This window comes from Cnephaeus nilssonii (assembly GCF_951640355.1).
Source record: "Cnephaeus nilssonii genome assembly, chromosome: 7".
Classification (NCBI taxonomy): Eukaryota; Metazoa; Chordata; class Mammalia; order Chiroptera; family Vespertilionidae; genus Cnephaeus; species Cnephaeus nilssonii.
In genome coordinates this window covers 56,203,076-56,221,348 of record NC_137078.1, presented here as the reverse complement: position 1 = coordinate 56,221,348, position 18,273 = coordinate 56,203,076, and the positions used below count along the sequence as shown (strand labels likewise).

The 18,273-nt window shown below is 38.8% G+C and overlaps 2 protein-coding genes across 9 annotated transcripts in view; one reads left to right on the top strand and one right to left on the bottom strand.

Annotated features, from left to right (window-relative positions):
* Window positions 1-5,292, bottom strand: part of DNAI4 (dynein axonemal intermediate chain 4) — a 72,348-nt gene extending 67,056 nt beyond the window's left edge. Inside the window, exons 1-2 of the mRNA XM_079777616.1 lie at window positions 5,176-5,292; window positions 409-583 (exon numbers count right to left, since the gene is read on the bottom strand). Of these exons, the coding sequence (XP_079633742.1) occupies window positions 409-583; window positions 5,176-5,222 (222 nt within the window). The 5' untranslated portion in view covers window positions 5,223-5,292. The remainder of the gene's footprint in view (window positions 1-408; window positions 584-5,175) is intronic.
* The window catches only part of MIER1 (MIER1 transcriptional regulator), a gene marked incomplete at its 5' end in the record, with an annotated part of 61,462 nt that continues 46,567 nt past the window's right edge, over window positions 3,379-18,273 (top strand). Inside the window, 3 exons of one of the 8 annotated variants that reach the window (XM_079777606.1) lie at window positions 3,379-5,609; window positions 6,698-6,851; window positions 9,476-9,605. In XM_079777606.1, the coding sequence (XP_079633732.1) occupies window positions 5,327-5,609; window positions 6,698-6,851; window positions 9,476-9,605 (567 nt within the window). Of the gene's footprint in view, window positions 5,610-6,062; window positions 6,081-6,697; window positions 6,852-9,475; window positions 9,606-10,540; window positions 11,094-13,205; window positions 13,244-18,273 lie in introns of those variants that run through there. The other 7 variants (XM_079777607.1, XM_079777600.1, XM_079777605.1 and 4 more) reach the window with 7 other exon arrangements.

Here is an 18,273-nt window from a genome sequence, read left to right as displayed (position 1 = left end):
ATTATAGCTAGATTAGTCACAATTACTATCAAATCAACTAATTCCTAAGGTCACAAGTACGCTTTTCTCATTCAACTCTAATATTATTACCAATAATGAATTATAGGAGGCAACTGCCAATATTATGCTGTAAAATATGTTACGTGGTAAAGACTAATAAAATCTATATATCAATATTACGACCCTAGCAGGTTTGGCTCAGTGGATAGAGTGTCAGCCTGCAGAGTGAAGGGTCCTGGGTTTGATTCAGGTCAAGGGCGAGTTTCAGTCTTGATCACCAGTAGGGGGCATGCAGGAGGCTGCCAATCAATGATTCTCTCTCATTATTAATGTTTCTCTCTTTCTCTCCCTCTCCATTCCTCTCTGAAAACAATAAAAATATATTGGGGGGAAAAAAGGGAATATTACCTGTATGGCTGTCTTTGTGGTAGTCATTTTATCGGTTTTCATCTCTGGTAGCGCCGACATGATTTTTGTTAAAGCCATTCTACTTGGGGTCATACCAAGATATCCTTTTGTTTGAGCTCCTTTTACTGGGCTAGAAAAGCCAGTAACAGACTTCCTTTGCTGTAAGGCTAAGTTCCTATACCAGGAAAAGAAAACAATACAGAGGATCCACAACTGAAGAAAAACTAACCAACAATAAAAAGAAACTTTCAATTAGAAACATGAAAACAATCTAAACATATAAATAAGAAATACTATTACTACTGAAGAGCTCATTATGTGTAAGAATAGATCTAGAATGTTTATATGCATATGTCAAATTTTCCACACAACTCTAAAAGGTTGCTATTACTATTATTTATACTAATTATTTATATGAAATCACAGAACTTTAGAGGGAAACATTTCTAGTAGAGTTGAAACTTAAACCCAGGTAGCAGATCCAAAGTCCACAGTGATTTCTCTGGGTCTGTTCCCTTATCTGTATAATGGGGATGATTATAGTTTCTAATTCATAGGTTATTTGAGGATTAAAATAATTTATGTTATGGTTAGGAAGTGTCTGACATGTAGTAAGCACAAATGAGTGTAGAGTGTAGTTACATAGGCAGATTAACGCATAAGTATAAACCTGCCTGAACAATTACACAATAATTTTTAATAAGATATCATCAAAATGTTTATATCCTGGAGAAAAAATATGATTTTACTTTTGGATCTACTCTGTAAGTTCCCTAAGACAAAAACCTACCTTATCATTCATTCTAGTACTCTGATTATACTTTGGATTTCTATAAAATAAGGACGATCTGCCCTTAGATTTTAAAAAGGAAATAGATGGGGGGGGGGGGGGGGGAGGCGTTGATGACAAATATGTGATACCTTAATCAATAAAGTAATTTAAAAAAATAAAAAATAAAATAAAAAGGAAATAGATTTTCAAGGAAACTTTTAAAAAATATATTTTTTTATTGGTTTCAGAGAGGAAGGGAGAGAAATAGAAACATCAATGATGAGAAAGAATGATTGGAATGATTGGCTGCCTGTGGCATGCCCCACACTGGAGATAGAGCCTGCAATCTGGGCATGTGCCCTGACTGGGAATCAAACCATGACCTCCTGGTTCATAGGTTGATGCTCAAGCACTGAGCCACTCCTGTCCTGGCCAAAGAAAATGTTTTAATGATAGTTTTACTTTTCAAATCATAAATGATCAGACTACAATAAAATATTTTTTAAGACATTAGTACATTTATTACTACTTGACACTATGTTGTTGTCCATTCCTCTACTAAAATATAAGCATGTTTATGGCAAAAACTTTGTCTTATTCATTGCTATATCCCTAATATGAAGGACAGTGCCCAGTGTGTTGTGGGCACAAAATAAGCATTTTTAAAAATAAATGACTAAGTGAATTCCATTCATGCTATATCTTTTTAAAGTATTCTACCAGTCCTCCCACTTCAGACTCTAAATGACTTTACCTCCAACATCTCTAAGAAAATAAAAATAATCAAGTAAAACCTCCTTAAATTATTTTTCCATCTTCATTATATTCTTCTTCCTCATCCTACAAACTCATATAAACCTAAACCCATCTTTCTTCCTCTTTCAGTAAAAGAGTTGCCATTCTTATCTCATGCTATCTTTCTACCTATGCTTTGAAACTTGTCTCTTACTATTTTCTCAGGGATACCTCTCCATCAATAACTCCCTGTCTCCTACATTTTATTTCCAATCTTTCCCCCTTAGCATATAATTATGCTTGTCATCCCTTAAACTTAAAAATCTTTCCTTTAGCTAAGTCTTCCTCTATTACTACATTTCTCCTTCTTTCATAGTCTAACTTTTTAAAACATTAGACAATTATACTGGCTACTTCCTTACTCCTCTTATTTGCTTCATAATTCACTACAATCCAGTTCTACCTTCTCCTCTCCTACTGCACAAAAACCATGTTTATCATGTCCACCATTTATAGCCCCAGCAATTAGCACTCTGCCTACTACATTGAGAAATTAGACAAAAAGTACAGACTTTTTAAAAGAAGTTGAAAGAAATTCCTGTAGTCAATTATATTAGAAATTTATAATACATGTGTAATTATGTTAGAAAACAGATGTTCTCAATAGACGCAAATTAGTGGGCAATAAGATGATTTTAGGAGATAACCACTCTGAAAATCACTTTGTCTAAAGAATAGTCATGATAGAAGAGGCCAGGTAGCTCTAAAGCAGGGACTTAATTTTTTAAAAATATTTTTATTGATTTCAGAGAGGAAGGGAGAGGGAGAGAGAGAAACATTGATGTGAGAGTGAAACATCGATAGGCTGCCTCCTGCACGCCCTCCACCAGGGATTGAGGTTAGGATTCTAATGGAAAAACTGGATAACATGCTCAACAGATGAAAATTCTAAAAATCAAAGGAAATGAATAAACACAGAAGTTAGTAGAATAGAGAAAATGAGCAGAGAAATGGGATAAAAGCATTGAACAATTACTGGTAGTTTTTAAAAGAGATTGTTCAATATTGGTAAGCCAAATAGGAAAGACCTAAAATAAGAAAAATTGGAGTGAAAAATTGATAAATTCATGTTTCATGTGATTCTTTCCAAGATCAGGATTAAATCCTAAAAGGAAGATGAGAAATAACATATGTATTAGGTCAAACCATTGTATACTTTAGTGTCTGTCAAATTTTAATTATACAACATGGCTAACGCAAAAAGTTAAGGTTATACTACTTCCCATCTCCCACCTAATTCTTTCCTTAACAGGTAATCTTCAATGAACTTGTCATTATTTAAGAAATTCCCAAGGGAATTTTTCTCACACTCTCTCAGCTACTATGAGAGTTGTATGACTTTTTAAAAAATTACATGAATTCTACCTTGAGATTTTCATACCTTCATGTAAAAACAAAAACCAGAAGAGTAACCAGTCACTAAAGTACAAACTGATTCATTCATTTGTGCAGTCAACAAATATTTATTGAGCACCTTCTTTATTCTAGGCAATAGCAGTGACAAAACAAAAAAATCCCTGCTCCCATGGAGTACCATAGCTTGAGTGAAGGCAGATTAACAAATAAGTATACCAAATAGGTTTACTTGTTTTATGGAGAAAAATAAAGCAATGTGGAGGATGAAGTATTACACACACACACACACGTTAGGGAATTCTTTGATAAGGTGACATCTAAAGAAAATGAGTCATGAGGTTATCTAGGGGTACAATATTCCAAAAGACAGCAAATGTATACATTCTGAAGTGGGGAAATAATGTGCCTGATAATATTGTGGAACAATAGTGAGTGTAATTAATCAAGAGGAAGAGTCCAAGGTGAGATACTGTAAGTAGTGTTTCCACTCTGAGTGAAATGGGAGACAGATAATGGTTTTGAAAAGAGCCAGTTATTACTAGAATGTGGGCGTTGGTAAGACCATCTATGTGGTTACTGCAGTGTTACAGTGGCTTATATCGGAGTGGTAAGCCTGGATTTATTTTTCAGGTAGAAATGGTAGAATCTGCTGATGGAATGGATGTTAGAGAAGTCGAGGGTAACTCCAAGGTTTTTCACGATCTGAAAGAGAAGTTGCCATTTTATTACAGAGTTGGTTAGAAAATTAAGTTCAGTTTTGGATATAAATTTTGAGATGTCTTATTAACTTCTAAGGGCAAATATTTGCTTTTTTAAATATTTGTTTCCTTGAGAGAGGTGTTGGCTAGAGATACAAACTTGTGAATCACCAGTGTATAGGTGATTTTTAAAGGCATCAGAATGAAAAAAAGACTGACCCCAGCAACACTCCAATATTTAGACACGGGAGAAATGAAGTAACAGCAAAGTATTTTGAGAAAAATATCCATAAACCAAGGGGAGGACAAGGAAAGAGTGGTGTTGTCCTAGAAACCCAAAGAAGTGATTGAAAACCCAAGAAGAGACAAACTAGATCAGAGCTGCTGATGCGTGCGTTGAGAATGAAACAGACATAGCCACTGAATATGGCTGGGCAGCAGCTACTGCTGTTGACCTTTACTAAGGCTATTTTGCTGGAGTGGTAGAATGGGCAAAAGTCCTGAGTATCATATTCAAGAGAGAACGGAAGGTTCTCTCCAAAAAAAATGTCAACAAGTTCTGCTAAAGAAAAATTCGCTGAGCTGGAGGAGATTGGAGAGAGGTTCAAAGTTGGAGAAGAGAGAAGAAAAGGGGCCTGAAGTTTGGGAGAGTGAACTAATCAGGGAACTTGAGCGGCATTGCAGGGCAGCACTAAGGGAACACTCGAACTTTGCAGCGAAACAAGTCCTCGGAGCTGTGTGCTTTTCTCCAGCCTGTCCTGCACCTGCTGCAGGAACACTAGAATGTTGTAGGCAGGAATGAGCTTTAGGGCAGGATGGTACAAGGAGGAGGTAGAAAAAACCCGCGACTGCTTGGCGGCTCTCAGAAGTCGAGAGCTGGAACACGAAGGCACAGCTTGTGGGCAACTGGCTTGAGACTGCAGAGCGGGAAAATAAAAAAATAAAAACCACGGAGGAGTGCTAAGGCCGGTTCTCAACAAACCCGGTCTTTTCTCAAAGAGCGAGCACGGCAGCAGGGGGTATGTACGGGCCGGGGAAGGAGAGACACTGCCGCCTGGATGCTGCTGATTGAACCCAGCTGCAGCGAGAGGTCCCTTCCCTCCGCGAACCAGAAGGCTGGACTAAGGTTTCCTCGCCGGAACTTACGATCCGCCGCTCGGCTTCCTGTAGTTGTCCCCCGGAGTGGCGGGCATGGTGGCGACGGGTTGGGGAGTGGTCGACCACCCCTTTCCCCGCCGGCTCCTGGAGTCCCTGCACCCCAACCCCGGGCGTTAGCGGCGGCGGCTGAAGCGCCGGAATGTTTGCCGGGCGTCATGGAGACGGCGGAGCCCGGGCTCAACAAGCGGCCGCGCGGTTGGCTGGCGGCTGGAGGCCGAGGAGGAGGGCGGAGGCGGAGGGGAGGGCAGAGGGTTGGTGGAGCAAGAGGAAGCTCGGGGAGACGACTAGAAGGAGGAGGCGGGCGGCCCCGGCCCCAGGCCCCTCCCAGGCTCTGAGTCTCCCCGGCTGCAGGCGGATGGATGGGGCTTCTCCAGGCGGTGGCGGCTGCAGCGAAGGTGGCGGCGGTAGCGGCGGCAGCGGCTGTAAGTGCAGCCTCCATAAACCACCTCTCCTCTCCTAGTCCTTTTTGGCGTGAGGGGCTCCCGAGATGTCCTCTGTCCCCTTTCTCTCCTTCCCCTCCCCCACCGCAGAGTACCGCCCGGAAGACCCTGAACTTCCGGGGAGGGGCTGCAGCCCGCTTCCCTCCCGAAGGGGCGCGAGCCACCGAGGCGCATGCGCAGCTCTCCTCCGCCCCCTCCACCCCCACCCCCACCCCCACCCTCCCTCCCAGCCCGGTCTTTGGCTTTGGCAGTGCCCGCGGCTCGCAGGGAATCCGCAGCGGAGTGAGTGTGCCCGACCCTGTTCGCCTCCGCCCCTTCCTCCTGTCGGCCCCCGGTCCAGGTCGGGGTGGGGCTAAGCTGACCTCCCCTCTGTGGCTCCGCCTCTTTTTCCCCAGCAGCTTGGGGTTCGGTCCCAGCCCGGGGGAGGCTCCTGCTCGCTCTGCAGCCCTGGTGGTGAGCAGGGTCCTGGGCGAAGCATCTCTTTCTAGAGGGAGTGAGTGAGGGAGGGAAGAGAGACTCCAAGAGGGCATTATTGTGAGGGACCGAGGTGCTCCCAGCCGGTGGAAGGACTCCTGGGGACAGATGCCTCCCCCCCCCCCCCGACCCCCTTTGGCCTTGTTCTCCCAGATTCTAATGGAAAGGTCTCTGGCCTGTAGCTTCTCTCTGGTCCTCGCTGGCTGTGTGACCTTGAGCGAGTCACCACCCCTGTCTGGGCCGCAGTTACCCCTAAAGCTTTCTTTCCAAAGCTAAAATTCTTAATTTTGCAGAAAGACTTAGGACTGGCCGGTCTCCTGAGGCCGCTTAGCCGAGATGATCTGGAGTGGACTGAACCTTCTTTCTTCATTCCTGGGTGGAATGAGTTGATCTATTTACTGAGTCGCTTTTATTCTTTTGCCATTGGTTACGAATAGTACGGCTCGAGATTCGTTTATGTTTTCAGAAATTGCCATGGGATCCTTCTCCTCATTCCTGAACATGGTTTAAAATTTTAGAGACAGGGTGAACGGTGAGCTTGTGGTATCGGGGTCCCTGGTCTGGTTCCTACTGAGGCTCTCTTTCCTTTGATCCAGATGGTGTGGTGGCTCGCTTCTCCCAGTGCCTGGCTGAGTTACGGACGTGGTTAAGAACCAACTGGTTGAGGTTCAATGCAGACAAGACGGATGTGATGCTGGTAGGCAGGGGCACACTTGGAGATAAAGGGAGGGAAAATCCAAACTCCCTTAAGTACTATCAATATATTGTTCTTATGTGTTCCCGTGTTGAGAACTGCTGGTGGGCCAAACATTTCGAGTTTGGGTGAAATAAAAATAACATGTCAACAGTGTTAAGAACTATAAAAATAGCAGATGGTGATAATCTGATGAAACAGGGCCACTGGGTAAAACTCTTTATGTAAACATTATGAAAAGAAGACCCTAACTGATCTTTGAAGAACCAAAAGGTGTGTCTTGGGCTGGCGTTAACAATAAAAATCAAACTAACATCCGGATGCTGGTGCTGATTGTTGAATAGATGAGGGGCTTCCAAAAGTCATGCATTACTGCTCTGTAACCTGCATCTTGCCTACTAAAAAAAAGTAAAGGTAAATTCTCAGCCTTTATCTAAAATGTTGTTTTTGAAAATAGGTGATTTTTTTTTTTTAGGTATTTTCAACCAAATTAGTAATTATCCATACATTTTTTACCTGCACGTAATGTGTAGGCTGTCACTTTTAAACAAAAATTTTAGGAAATAATTACAAAATCTCAAAAGGCACTCAGGGACTCTGAAAATTATTAGATATAGAATTTGTTTTTAGGGTCTTGAATATGTTGTACTAATCTGTTTCACTCAAACAGCCCCGGTGTCTAAATTGTTACAGAATTTTTTTGGTGCATTTTGAGAGGTACCTTTTTGAATTGCATAACAGTTTATACATATGGGTGTGTATTACTTACATTTGAATCAGGTATCAATTGAATAAAAGGTTATATTTCTTAGGATTTGTAAACTGCCAAAGAAGTTTACTTATTGGTTATTTTAAAGTATTGGTTGAAGTAAAATTGTGACCGTGAAATGCTTTTGTTAACAACAAAACAACGCTGAGTGGTTCTTGTGTATGTGTATTATAGCTTCTATAAAATTGTTTTAATAACTTTTTAATGGAGCATTCAGTAAATTGCTTTAAAATAATTTTCCAATATAATAGCAGTTTTGAATAGCTTAATGTAGTAAAAGTTAATGTTAGTTTCCCTGAAAATAGGAAGCCTTTAGGTGGGGAATGGGAGCTAAAGAGGCATTTATTCAGGCTTTGTATAGTGAAGTTTTTGTTTGTTTTGGGACATTAGCCACAAACCTCACATAAAATTGGAATTAACCACACTTTTTAGTTTAATTTTAAACATAATACTTCAATTAACAGAACTACCATTTTGAATGTTACATTAATAAATACTGTAAACCATAATATTTTTACGCAACTCATAGATATTGGTGAGTTTTCTCATGCCTTTAACTCTGTCATGTCCTGTTTTCAGCTCTTCTAGTATCAGTAGACTTTCACCATTATTTTTATTAACCCAAGTATAAATATTGACTGTTTGCATTTGAATACAAAGAAGACATCTGTTGTATTAATCCAAAGTGCTGAAGAACTCAGAGTAATGGATGGAAGTAACAAGGAGGTAGATACTGGATTAATAAAAAGAATGTTCCAAAAATTAGAGTTTTATTTTTTAAAAGAGCAGCTTCTTCATGACACAGTGAGTCATTGGAGGTGTAGGCAGAAAAGCCTGGTAATGAGGGGGGAAACATAGTAAGGGATTCCTACCTAGATAGGGGAGAAATATACCAAAGGACCTTTTAGGTCCCATCCAACACTAACATTCTATGGCTAACGAATACTTAATTTTTACATATTTGATATTGAAGAGGTAGGAAGAGTTTTGAAAAAGACTTTCCTTAAGGTGGCTCCTAAAATTTGTAAAGATATATCACTAGAATAAAATGGAAGTAGACTGTATTGAATATAGTAGTCATGTCTTACTGATGACTTAAAATACTAGAGCTGTTTCTCTTTACTTTTGGAATCTCTGAACAAAAAAAAAAAAAAAAAAAAAAAATCACTGAACCCACCTTTATAAAGGCGGGAAGAAGAAAAATGTAGAGGGAATTTTTTTCCTTTATACCATAATGCCACTTAAAATTAGTAAAATTAATACATAGTATTAATAAATGTAAAGGTCATTTGTCACTAAGATAGATACCCATTCAAGTATTTCTCAGACCTCAATTTTCCTGACAACTTCAGAATTCACTAAGTAGCTTAAGAGGCTGTGAATCCCTAGCTTTTTATCAGTTGGGATTTTTGTTGAGGTTTAACTGAAGAATCAAAGATTAAATAGGTCTAAGCAAGCAAATTATTTCTGTACCTTGCATTTTGACAGTGCTTTAAAATTTTCCTTTTGGTAACCAGCTACATAAATTTCATATGCTTTCACATTTAAATGGAAAACCCTCCTTTATCACCATGGTATTTATAAAGCCTGAGTTTCTACCTCAAGGCCCCTCATTATTTTTGTCTTTACCCACCTAAAGTCTCTGCATATCCACTGTTCTTTGCCTTTAGCCATTCCCATCAAACATCTCAAAGTGAAAATTATGTGACTATGAACTGACTTTGAAAAGCCATTTTTATTTTGAGTCCTAAGGATTAAGGTAATTCAACAGGGTAGGTAACTTAGAAACTATATATCTATGCTAACATATTCCCTCCCCCAAGGAATTCTGAAAAACACTTTTATATAAGTATTCTAAAAAATAAAATGAAAATACTGTACAGTACAGTTAATGGTAAAAATTGTTTGTAGATTTGGGAACCTTAAAGTTTTCCTTTCTCTTCTTTCCCTTGCTTTTCTTTCAGTAGAAAATGTGCATCAGATGTTTATGTTTAATTGGTTTACAGACTGTCTATGGACTCTTTTCCTGTCAAATTACCAGGTAATGTCCTTTCACTTAGCAGCTACTTCATATACCTGTAAATGCACAAATTATTATTGGACATAAGAATTTCAAGTTAATGTTGCATCTTTAGAAATAGGAAACTGCTTACAGAGTCTAGAATTTTAAGGGAATACAAATACCTTAAGAAAACAGCCTCCCCCATATTGCATTGTAAGTTAAGTATTAAAGACAAATTTTTCTATGTGCAACTTTTTGCAATATATTGTAGCACTGGCATTATATTATTTGAAGGGAATGAGTAATTTTCATATTTAACTGGTTGATTTTGGAAGCCATTTTAAAAATTGCTTTGAAAGGAACCCTTGTACATTTGGGGGAGGGCGGGAAACTGTCTTTTTGAAATAAGACTTTTAAACTCCTGGCTTAGTAAAATATGTTAATGTACTTTTTAATATCACGTTTGCATTAGCTAATATGTGCCTAAATAATGGAAGTGAGACATGTTTGTATTTTGCAATCTTTTGGCTCTGGCAATCAGAGTTGGCATTATGGCCCAGGACAGTTAGTTCTAGGACAATATATCATAAACTTTTAACTTGCAGGCATTTTAGGCATTGCAAATAAGCAAGTTCTCCCTCCATGCAGTTAAGTCAGAGATTATGTCCATCAAAGAGCAGCTTTTCAATATTTCACGTTTAAAATTTTCTCTAGTGCAAAATTCAATCGTTGCACACTTACATTGTTACTGGCATCGCAGCAGGTATGTGAAAAGCAAATGAGATGGGAAGATGGCAGACTAACACAATCCCTTCTCTTAATTTCTGCCCATACCGCTAAAATTGTGAGATACTGAGTTTTACATTGCCCATTGCGAGTCAGCAGAGATATATATATATATATATATATATATATATATATATATATATATATATATATATATTTGTAAAGGGATAACTGCTTTATAGCGTACTACTTGGCGGCTGTCGCATTACAGCAACATCCGTTTTCCAGCAAATGCACTTCAAAAAAAAGGCCTACGTGTAAAATATAACGTGTCTTTTTCCCTGCGGTGTGACTGCCAGACGCGGTTTGCACCCTCCCTTGACTTCTGTAGTTCTAGAGTCTCCGGGCTGCAGTCGCCGGTGGGCGAGGTCCGGGGCGGCGCCCTCGCTGGGATGCCCACCCGCCTCCACACCCACCTTGGCTCCGCCCCTCCGCGCGGCGGGGGCGGGCTGCGCGGGCCCGCGCACTAGTCCCCGCGCCCGCGCTCGCTCGCTCGCTCGCTCGCGCCGGCCTTTCCCTCCAGTCCAGCTCCGCAGGGTCGCCGCGAGGGGGCGGAGTGGGGTGTGGTGGGCGCGCTCGGGCGGCTTCTGCGCGTTCCCGCCAGAGGCCGTGGCGGCGGGAGCGGGGAGGCGGCCGCGGCGACGGGAGTCCCGTTGCCGAGTCTCACATCCGGGTTCTGGCCGTGACCCAGCCGCGGCCACCGCGGAGATGTGACCCGTCAGGACGGCAAATATGGCGGAGGTAAGGGAGCGAGCTCCCCTCCCCGTCCCGGAGCCGGGCGCTCCCGGGCCCCGGCCGGGGAGGAGTGGAGTGGGCCTGGCTAGGAGAGGCCCGGCCCTGCCGGCGCCGCTGCCCACCTGTTGTCCGGAACAGGCCGCGCTCTGGGCGGGAGCTTTTCCCGGAACTTAGTTGGGATGGGTGCGGGGTCGACGGGCCGAGCGTAGTTGGGACTTCGGGGGCAGTTTGGAGGGTCGAGTGCCGCGTAGTCCTGCGTGCGCGGAGGGCCGGGGGTGGGCGCCCGCCGGGCAGGGGCAGCTCCGCCGGCCGGCGCTCGGGCCGAGGGGAGCTGCTCTTCCTCTTGCGAAGTTTCTTCCCTCCCGGGCCGAGATGCTGTTGCGCCTTGCGCGTCCTCCCCGCCCGCTTGCTGCTGACATCCAGCCTGTGCCGGGGCCTTTGATTAACTGCAGTTTCCCTGATGGTGATCGGATGAGCTTGGAGAAATGAACCTGGCCTTTGGCATCCAGCCGCCTAGGGTGCGAGTCTCCCCGTTTCTCCAAACTTCCCTCCCCCGACCCCAAGGCAGAAAGAACCTCTTTTTCTCTCGACGTTGCGGCGGAGTTGCTTTCTGCCGTCCCCGGTTTCACTTTCCTGGCAGCCCCCTCCCCGCAGCAGCCCTCCTCCTCCCCCGCCCCCACCGCTCACCCCAAATCTAGTCTTCTAGTGTGAATTTAGCCTAGGACCTGCAGAGTTAAATTTTTGCTTCTGATTTAAACCATAAACATTCGATTTTTTTAAAAAAAAAACAAACTTTTTTTCTTACTCTCGGAAGAATTTTGTTAGGTACCTTTCCGTTCAAGAGGTGATACATTTAGATTTTTGTTTGAGTAGAGCCACTCACAGTGATCAATAAAGGCATTTCTCTTGGGTGAATTACATTTACATGGTCTCAGAGGCACCCACACACAGATTCAGGAAGTAGGTCATTCTAACCATCGGCCCCCAATTTTTGTCTTTCTTACTTGCTGAATGAAATCCATGGGTGAGTATTTTCATCAAAACCATATCTCCTTTTTAAACCTTGGGATACAGAAACATGGTTAAATTATGGAAATATTTATTTGGAGTCCTTTTCATGTACCTGTTGAGTGGGGGGACGTAAAGGTTAACTGTCTTCTGGAGTGGCTCTTAGTTATGGAAACTGGCTTTATATTTGTGCTATTAAAGGAGGATGAGGTTTTGCTGTGGCAGGATTGTTTGCTGCCAGTATTCTTTTTAAAACATTTAAATTTTTTTTAAACTAAATTTAGTCTTAGATTATTTCCATTTCTTTGCTCTTTGTGGTTAAAGAATTGCATTTTAATTTCACATGAATTGGAGAAAACATAGTACTTTGTATTTTACTTAAATGTGACTGGATTTATTTCACTTAGCTGAAAGAATTTTAGTCCTGGTGAGTTTTAAGTTTTTTTTTCCTTCATATGTAAGGGGGCTGGGGGGGGTGGGTGGTAGGTAGCTGGCTTTACATATGTTTTATCAAATAGCCTTTAGCAGATCACCCTTTCGGTGAATATCCATTGGATAAGCAGCATTGTGCTTGCTATCTGTCATAGGTGTTGTGGTTTCCTCCCTGGTGGTACTGCTCACAATGGGTTGAGCTTTAAGGTCTGTTGTCATATTTTAAAGCAGGATATTCTTGAAGGAAAGTAACTAAGTGTATGAAAATATGGTGAAATTTAAGTTTAAAACACCTCACCCAGAAATTATAACTGCCCAGCATACTGAAAACTTATTATGTAAATGGAAGTACATTAACATTTTATTTCTCATTTTAGAAATTAAAGATGTTTGCACTAATATAAGAGGAAAAGCAATGTGTTTTGAATTACAAATAATATACTAATATTTTCAAGTATGTTCTTTTCATTTTCTTAAAAATTGCATCATTTGGACACTGGAACTCTCATTCTGTAGGAACACGTGCGAAGACCAATTTCAAGAAGAAAAACCCTGAATTTTGTTTTCAGCACATTTATTTAGTGACCTGGTGTCTTTAAAAAATTCATCTTTTATATTCTTCAATTCTTGTAGGTGATTTTCTTTACAGTCAATTTGGAAGAAGAGTGAAGTAAACTTCACTGTGTCCTACAAAAAAATCTAAAACGGGTGAAGAGGTGGGGAAAAAATTATAATTTTCTGATTTCTACATTTTAATAAAGATGATTTTAGAGACTGGTTATTTAAAAATTTTTGATGCAGGAAAAATGCTAGGTTTTTACTTGATTTTGTGTGCGCTTTCTGGAGATTCATTCTTTATGATACATGTGGTAAATAATTCAGATGCTGGCTATTATACCTTTGATTAAGTAGACCTAAGGATTGAAGCTAACTGGCGAAAGAACAGTAAGTGCAAAGCAGTAAAATGCCTTTATTTGATAAATCTGAGGGGAAAACAGGTTATTGAAGAAGCATGTCTCCAGAGAAAATACAGGTACTATGCTTCTGTGGGGTTTTTTGTTGTTATTTCCTACATAGGAGAATAACCCTGGCCTTGTTTTGGCCCCCCACCAAAAGTATTTAATTCTTGAATACAAATTACTTTAGATGTAAATAGAATATACCAATTTTTCATACTTAGTCTGGTCATCTCAATCCATAATAGGAAGTAAATAATGATTCTTCAAATTGTGATAACACTAGTAACATATTTAATATGCTTCAAAGAAATGGCATATGCTCCTTTTTTAAAATACTTTTTGGTAATATTTCTTATTCTTTATTATCCCTTAAAGTTATTTATCCACCTTCTAAAAGAAGGCTAGTTGATCCTTTGGGTTTTATAAGGAACGGGGTGTAGGGACCTTTGGGAAAGAACAATTTGTCTTTTATTTCAGGGTTTGTAAACACATAAGGGACTTTTTCTCAAGGAAAAAAAAAGCCACAGTATAACACAAATCCTATCATTTCACCTAGTCCATAGTGCTGTTATATAAATAAAGAGAAGAAAATTTAATGGGCTTGCTTTTCTGTGTTAGTCTTAAGTATTCTGATATTTCAAAAAATGGTACATAATCTGTTTATACACTGTCACATCTATTCATTCATTTCTTTTAAAAAACATACTCCTTTAGCATTTTTTTTTAGTATATTTGGATTTTGTTTTTTTAAGGAAATGTGATCATCTTGCTATTCTTGATAGTATTAATTTCTACTCTAGACAAAACTTGTTTCACTATAATGAATTTAAGTCTTAAATTTCTATACTGGTAATGATTTTTTTTATTTTTTTATTTTTAGTATTTATATTTTAGAGCTAGTAAGGATTTATCAAAAGTAATCAAAAACACCAATGCATGAGATTACTTAAAATTACTTGAAATTAAGCTACTTAAAAGTTTAATTCAGAATAAGTAATAGGTAAAGTGCTTGATAAGGTCGAAAAGGTTGGTGGGGAATATATACTAGTAGAAGTGAATTCGTCTTAGAGAATTCTTATGAGACTAATCAGTTTCCCAAATAATTTGGAAATAAAACATTGCCATTGAAACTTCAGGATGTCTTTATGAAAAGTAATTAGCTACATAGACATTTCTTGCTTTTGAAGTTCAGATTGAGTCCCTTGTACATTTCAAAAGATTAGCAAACGGTTTCAAAATTCATTGTAGTGATTAAACTGTTCAAGTAACATTGTTGGCTAGGGACCCATTCTGTTATACTTATTCTGTGGCTTAGAAGAATGACTTCTAATTATGCTTACTGGTATGTAGATGTGAACTCATAGCACCCCCAGAAAGCTTTTTGCAAGTTGAGATCCTCTTTTCCCAATAGTCATAGATTAAAAATAAATTTAGAAGAGTCTGTTAAACATATCCCATCCACTTAGCTAAGCATTCCTTAGTAGTGTTGTCTTCTGAGAAATCATAAAAAGTAAAAAACTTTGATCTCAAAGGAATTTAAACTAAACTTGAAGAAATTTAAATCTTTGAGAAAATGAAACTAAGCAAAGAGTTTTTGTAATTCGTCCGAGGTCCTGCAGTTAGTCTGTGACACAATACTGGGACCTAGACTTTTGAATTCCTAATGCTTAATATAGCAATTCATCCTTTAAGTTATTACTGCTAGAGTAAATTTGCTGATTTTTACTCTAAGACTTACTCTTTTTTTGCTCTAGAATTCCTCAGGGTAACAGCAAAGTGAGGTGATTTAATTTTGTGTGAAGAGGTTATGGCGAGCCCTTGGCAGGGTCCCTCCTGCCTTTCCCACTGCGGAGTTGGGTCCTTAGCTCCTTCCTGGCTCCCATTCTCACACTCACCTGTGAGAATCTCTGAGACCAGATGAAGATAGTCATGACAGAGGTTGTTTTTAAACTTGGGAAATTTAGTATCTGCATTACTAAGTAGGTGATGATAACTCTTAAAAGAATGGCGGTGGAATTGGTTTGAGAGGAAAATTTAATTCAGATAGTTATATTCACTGAAAATATGATTTTGTTTGCCTGGAATTAAAGAATCTAAAGATTCCTTCATGTTTTTACTACCTTATTTTTTTTTTATTTTTAAATAATGGCAATATTCTACTTTATTTTTTTTACTCTTTTCCAATTTATAGTTTTCTGGTGTATGGGATATTTCTCACTGTGTTCTAAAAAATATTAAAACATTTGAACACATCTGAGGCATTGAATATTTATTACTACTCTTAACAATTTGATTGACTAAATTGTATACTATATGTGTCAAAGTATGAAAATTGCTATAAAAGTTAATAGAGTTCATTTTTAAAATTAATTTAGCCTACTCAATGTGTATGTGTCTGTCTGTGGTGTTATGTTTTCTATCTCAAAACAATATGTATATACCTAAAAGAAAACTAGGTTATTTTTCAAAATTATACTACTAGACTTGTTAAAGAAAAAAATAGTGGTGAGTACTAGGTTTTTTAAACAATCAAAGGGTAAAGTAAGAAAATGAAAATCTCCCATAATTTCAGGAGACAATCTCCACTGACTTTAAGAAACAAGGAGTAATGTTTGTAAGTAGTTAGCAAAATGATGTGTAAAATGAAAAAACCTTCTCTCCCCAACCCATTCCCGTGTAGTAACTTTTGGTAACAGATTCTTGTGCATCCTTTTGGGGGGGAAAGATTTTTATGTATATTCTAGCCCAATTGACTCCCTCTACACATTTCTCTCTCCTCTCTCTCTCTCTCTCTCTCTCTCTCTCTCTCTCTCTCTCTCTCTGTGTGTGTGTGTATTTTTTTTTCTCAATGCAAACAAGTCTGTGCCACTCATTTTTTTAATGGACTAATAGTGGTCCGTTGCTTGGAAGAACTGTATTTCCATTTCTAGTTAATTAAATGGTGAACTTTTACATTTCTCCCCAACTTTGTGCTGTGAAAAACTTTGTGGTGATGAACATTATACATCTTGGTGTTCTTTATTAGGCATATCAGTAGGGTAAGTTCATTTTGGCAAAACGATCTCCAAAGCAGGTAAACCAACTCATATTTTTTACCAATAGTGTATGAGTGCACTTAAGACATTTTAATCCCCAAGGTAAAATCTTGACTTCTTACATTTTATAGTTTGAACTTTTTCTAAAAATAGATATTACAAGTGAGTATCTATATAGGTTTAGTTTTATTTTCTCCATTTCCAGTTTAATGTGATCATTACTGGTAGATTGTTGCAGTTTTCCTGGAGGGTATTGTTAGAGATACCAGTTCCTAAGGAGACATAGATAAGAGTCACATGACAAATGAAAGACTTGCAGTCACATTTAAACCTTTTTTGAACAGATATAAACCATTTTACAAAGAAAAAGAAAATAAGGGTAAGGAAAAAAGGAAATGAGAAATTGTTTTATGTAGTTGTTTCCCTGGGAGGTATACAAGGAATCAGGCTCTAGGCTTTAGTTCCACCTTTTTCACTTACTATGGAACCTTAATCAAGTCACTTTATCTCCCTGGGTTTGCTGATACATAAAATGAGGTAGGTGGGGAAGGTATTATTGCCAGGTTTATGGTTATGATCATGTAACTATGCATTTGAAAAAAATGTAGTACTATATAAATGTAAACTACTTTTGCTGTTTTAAATAGGTAAATAAAAAATGCCCTCATTCCATACTGAAATACCCTGTATTATAATATTAAACTCATATTTTGAAAGATAATAATTTTGTTTGTAGGTTGGGCAGAAGTAATGTTTACAGTATAAACTGTTTTCAAATGCTAGTTTTCCAGAAGCTCCTCTTTTTGTTTGTTTAATCAGTCATAGTATATTTCGTTTTAAATTAAATTTTTTTGGGTGATATTGGTTAATGATCATCTTTTATTTAATTAGATATAATTATTTTCAAGAAGCTAATGTTATTCCAACCCTCCTCAAACCAGTAAATGGAATTTTATTTTGAATATAGAAGAATAAAATGTGTATGTATAGGCAAACCATCCCTACTTTCCATCCCCCTATCCTAATCTAGGTATACCATCAGTCAAATCATGGTTTTTGAAACATTCCAGTATTTCTGACATAATATGATCATTAATGCTATCTTTCAACACTGGGTGTTCTATTATATGCCAGCTATATTTGCAAATGCTACCAGTCCTTGAAATATTTGGTATTTTATTTTATTTTACTTTATTTTATTTTGTTGTTGTTAATCCTCACCTAAGGATAGTTTTCCATTGATTTTTAGAAAGAGTGGAGGGGGAGAGACAGAAACATTGATGTGAGAGAGACACATTGATTGGTTGCCTCCTGCAAGAGGATAGAGCCTGCAACTAAGGTATATATGCCCTTGACCAGAATCAAACCTGTGACCCTTCAGTCTGTGGGCCGACACATGTCCACTGAGCCAAACCAACTAGGGCGAATAACTTATTTTTAATCAGAAAGCCTTTTTTATCAGACTGTTAGATGGAATAATTATTGGAGCGTTCAAAAAATGACTGAATGCTCAAAGGACCATTTCTTTTAAGCTCCTAATTTGAAAGAAATACTGGTTTTTCTTCTTTATGCCATGCAAACTTGTTTCAGAAGTTTACTAAAAAGGAAAAACAGCATTGTAAGTCTATTATGTGGATAGTGAATCTGAGACCAGATGAAGATAGTCATGAACATTGTAGTCTTGGACAGAGGTTGTGCTTAAACTTGGGAAATAAAGTATAATTACATGAAATAAACAGATTAATTTTTGAA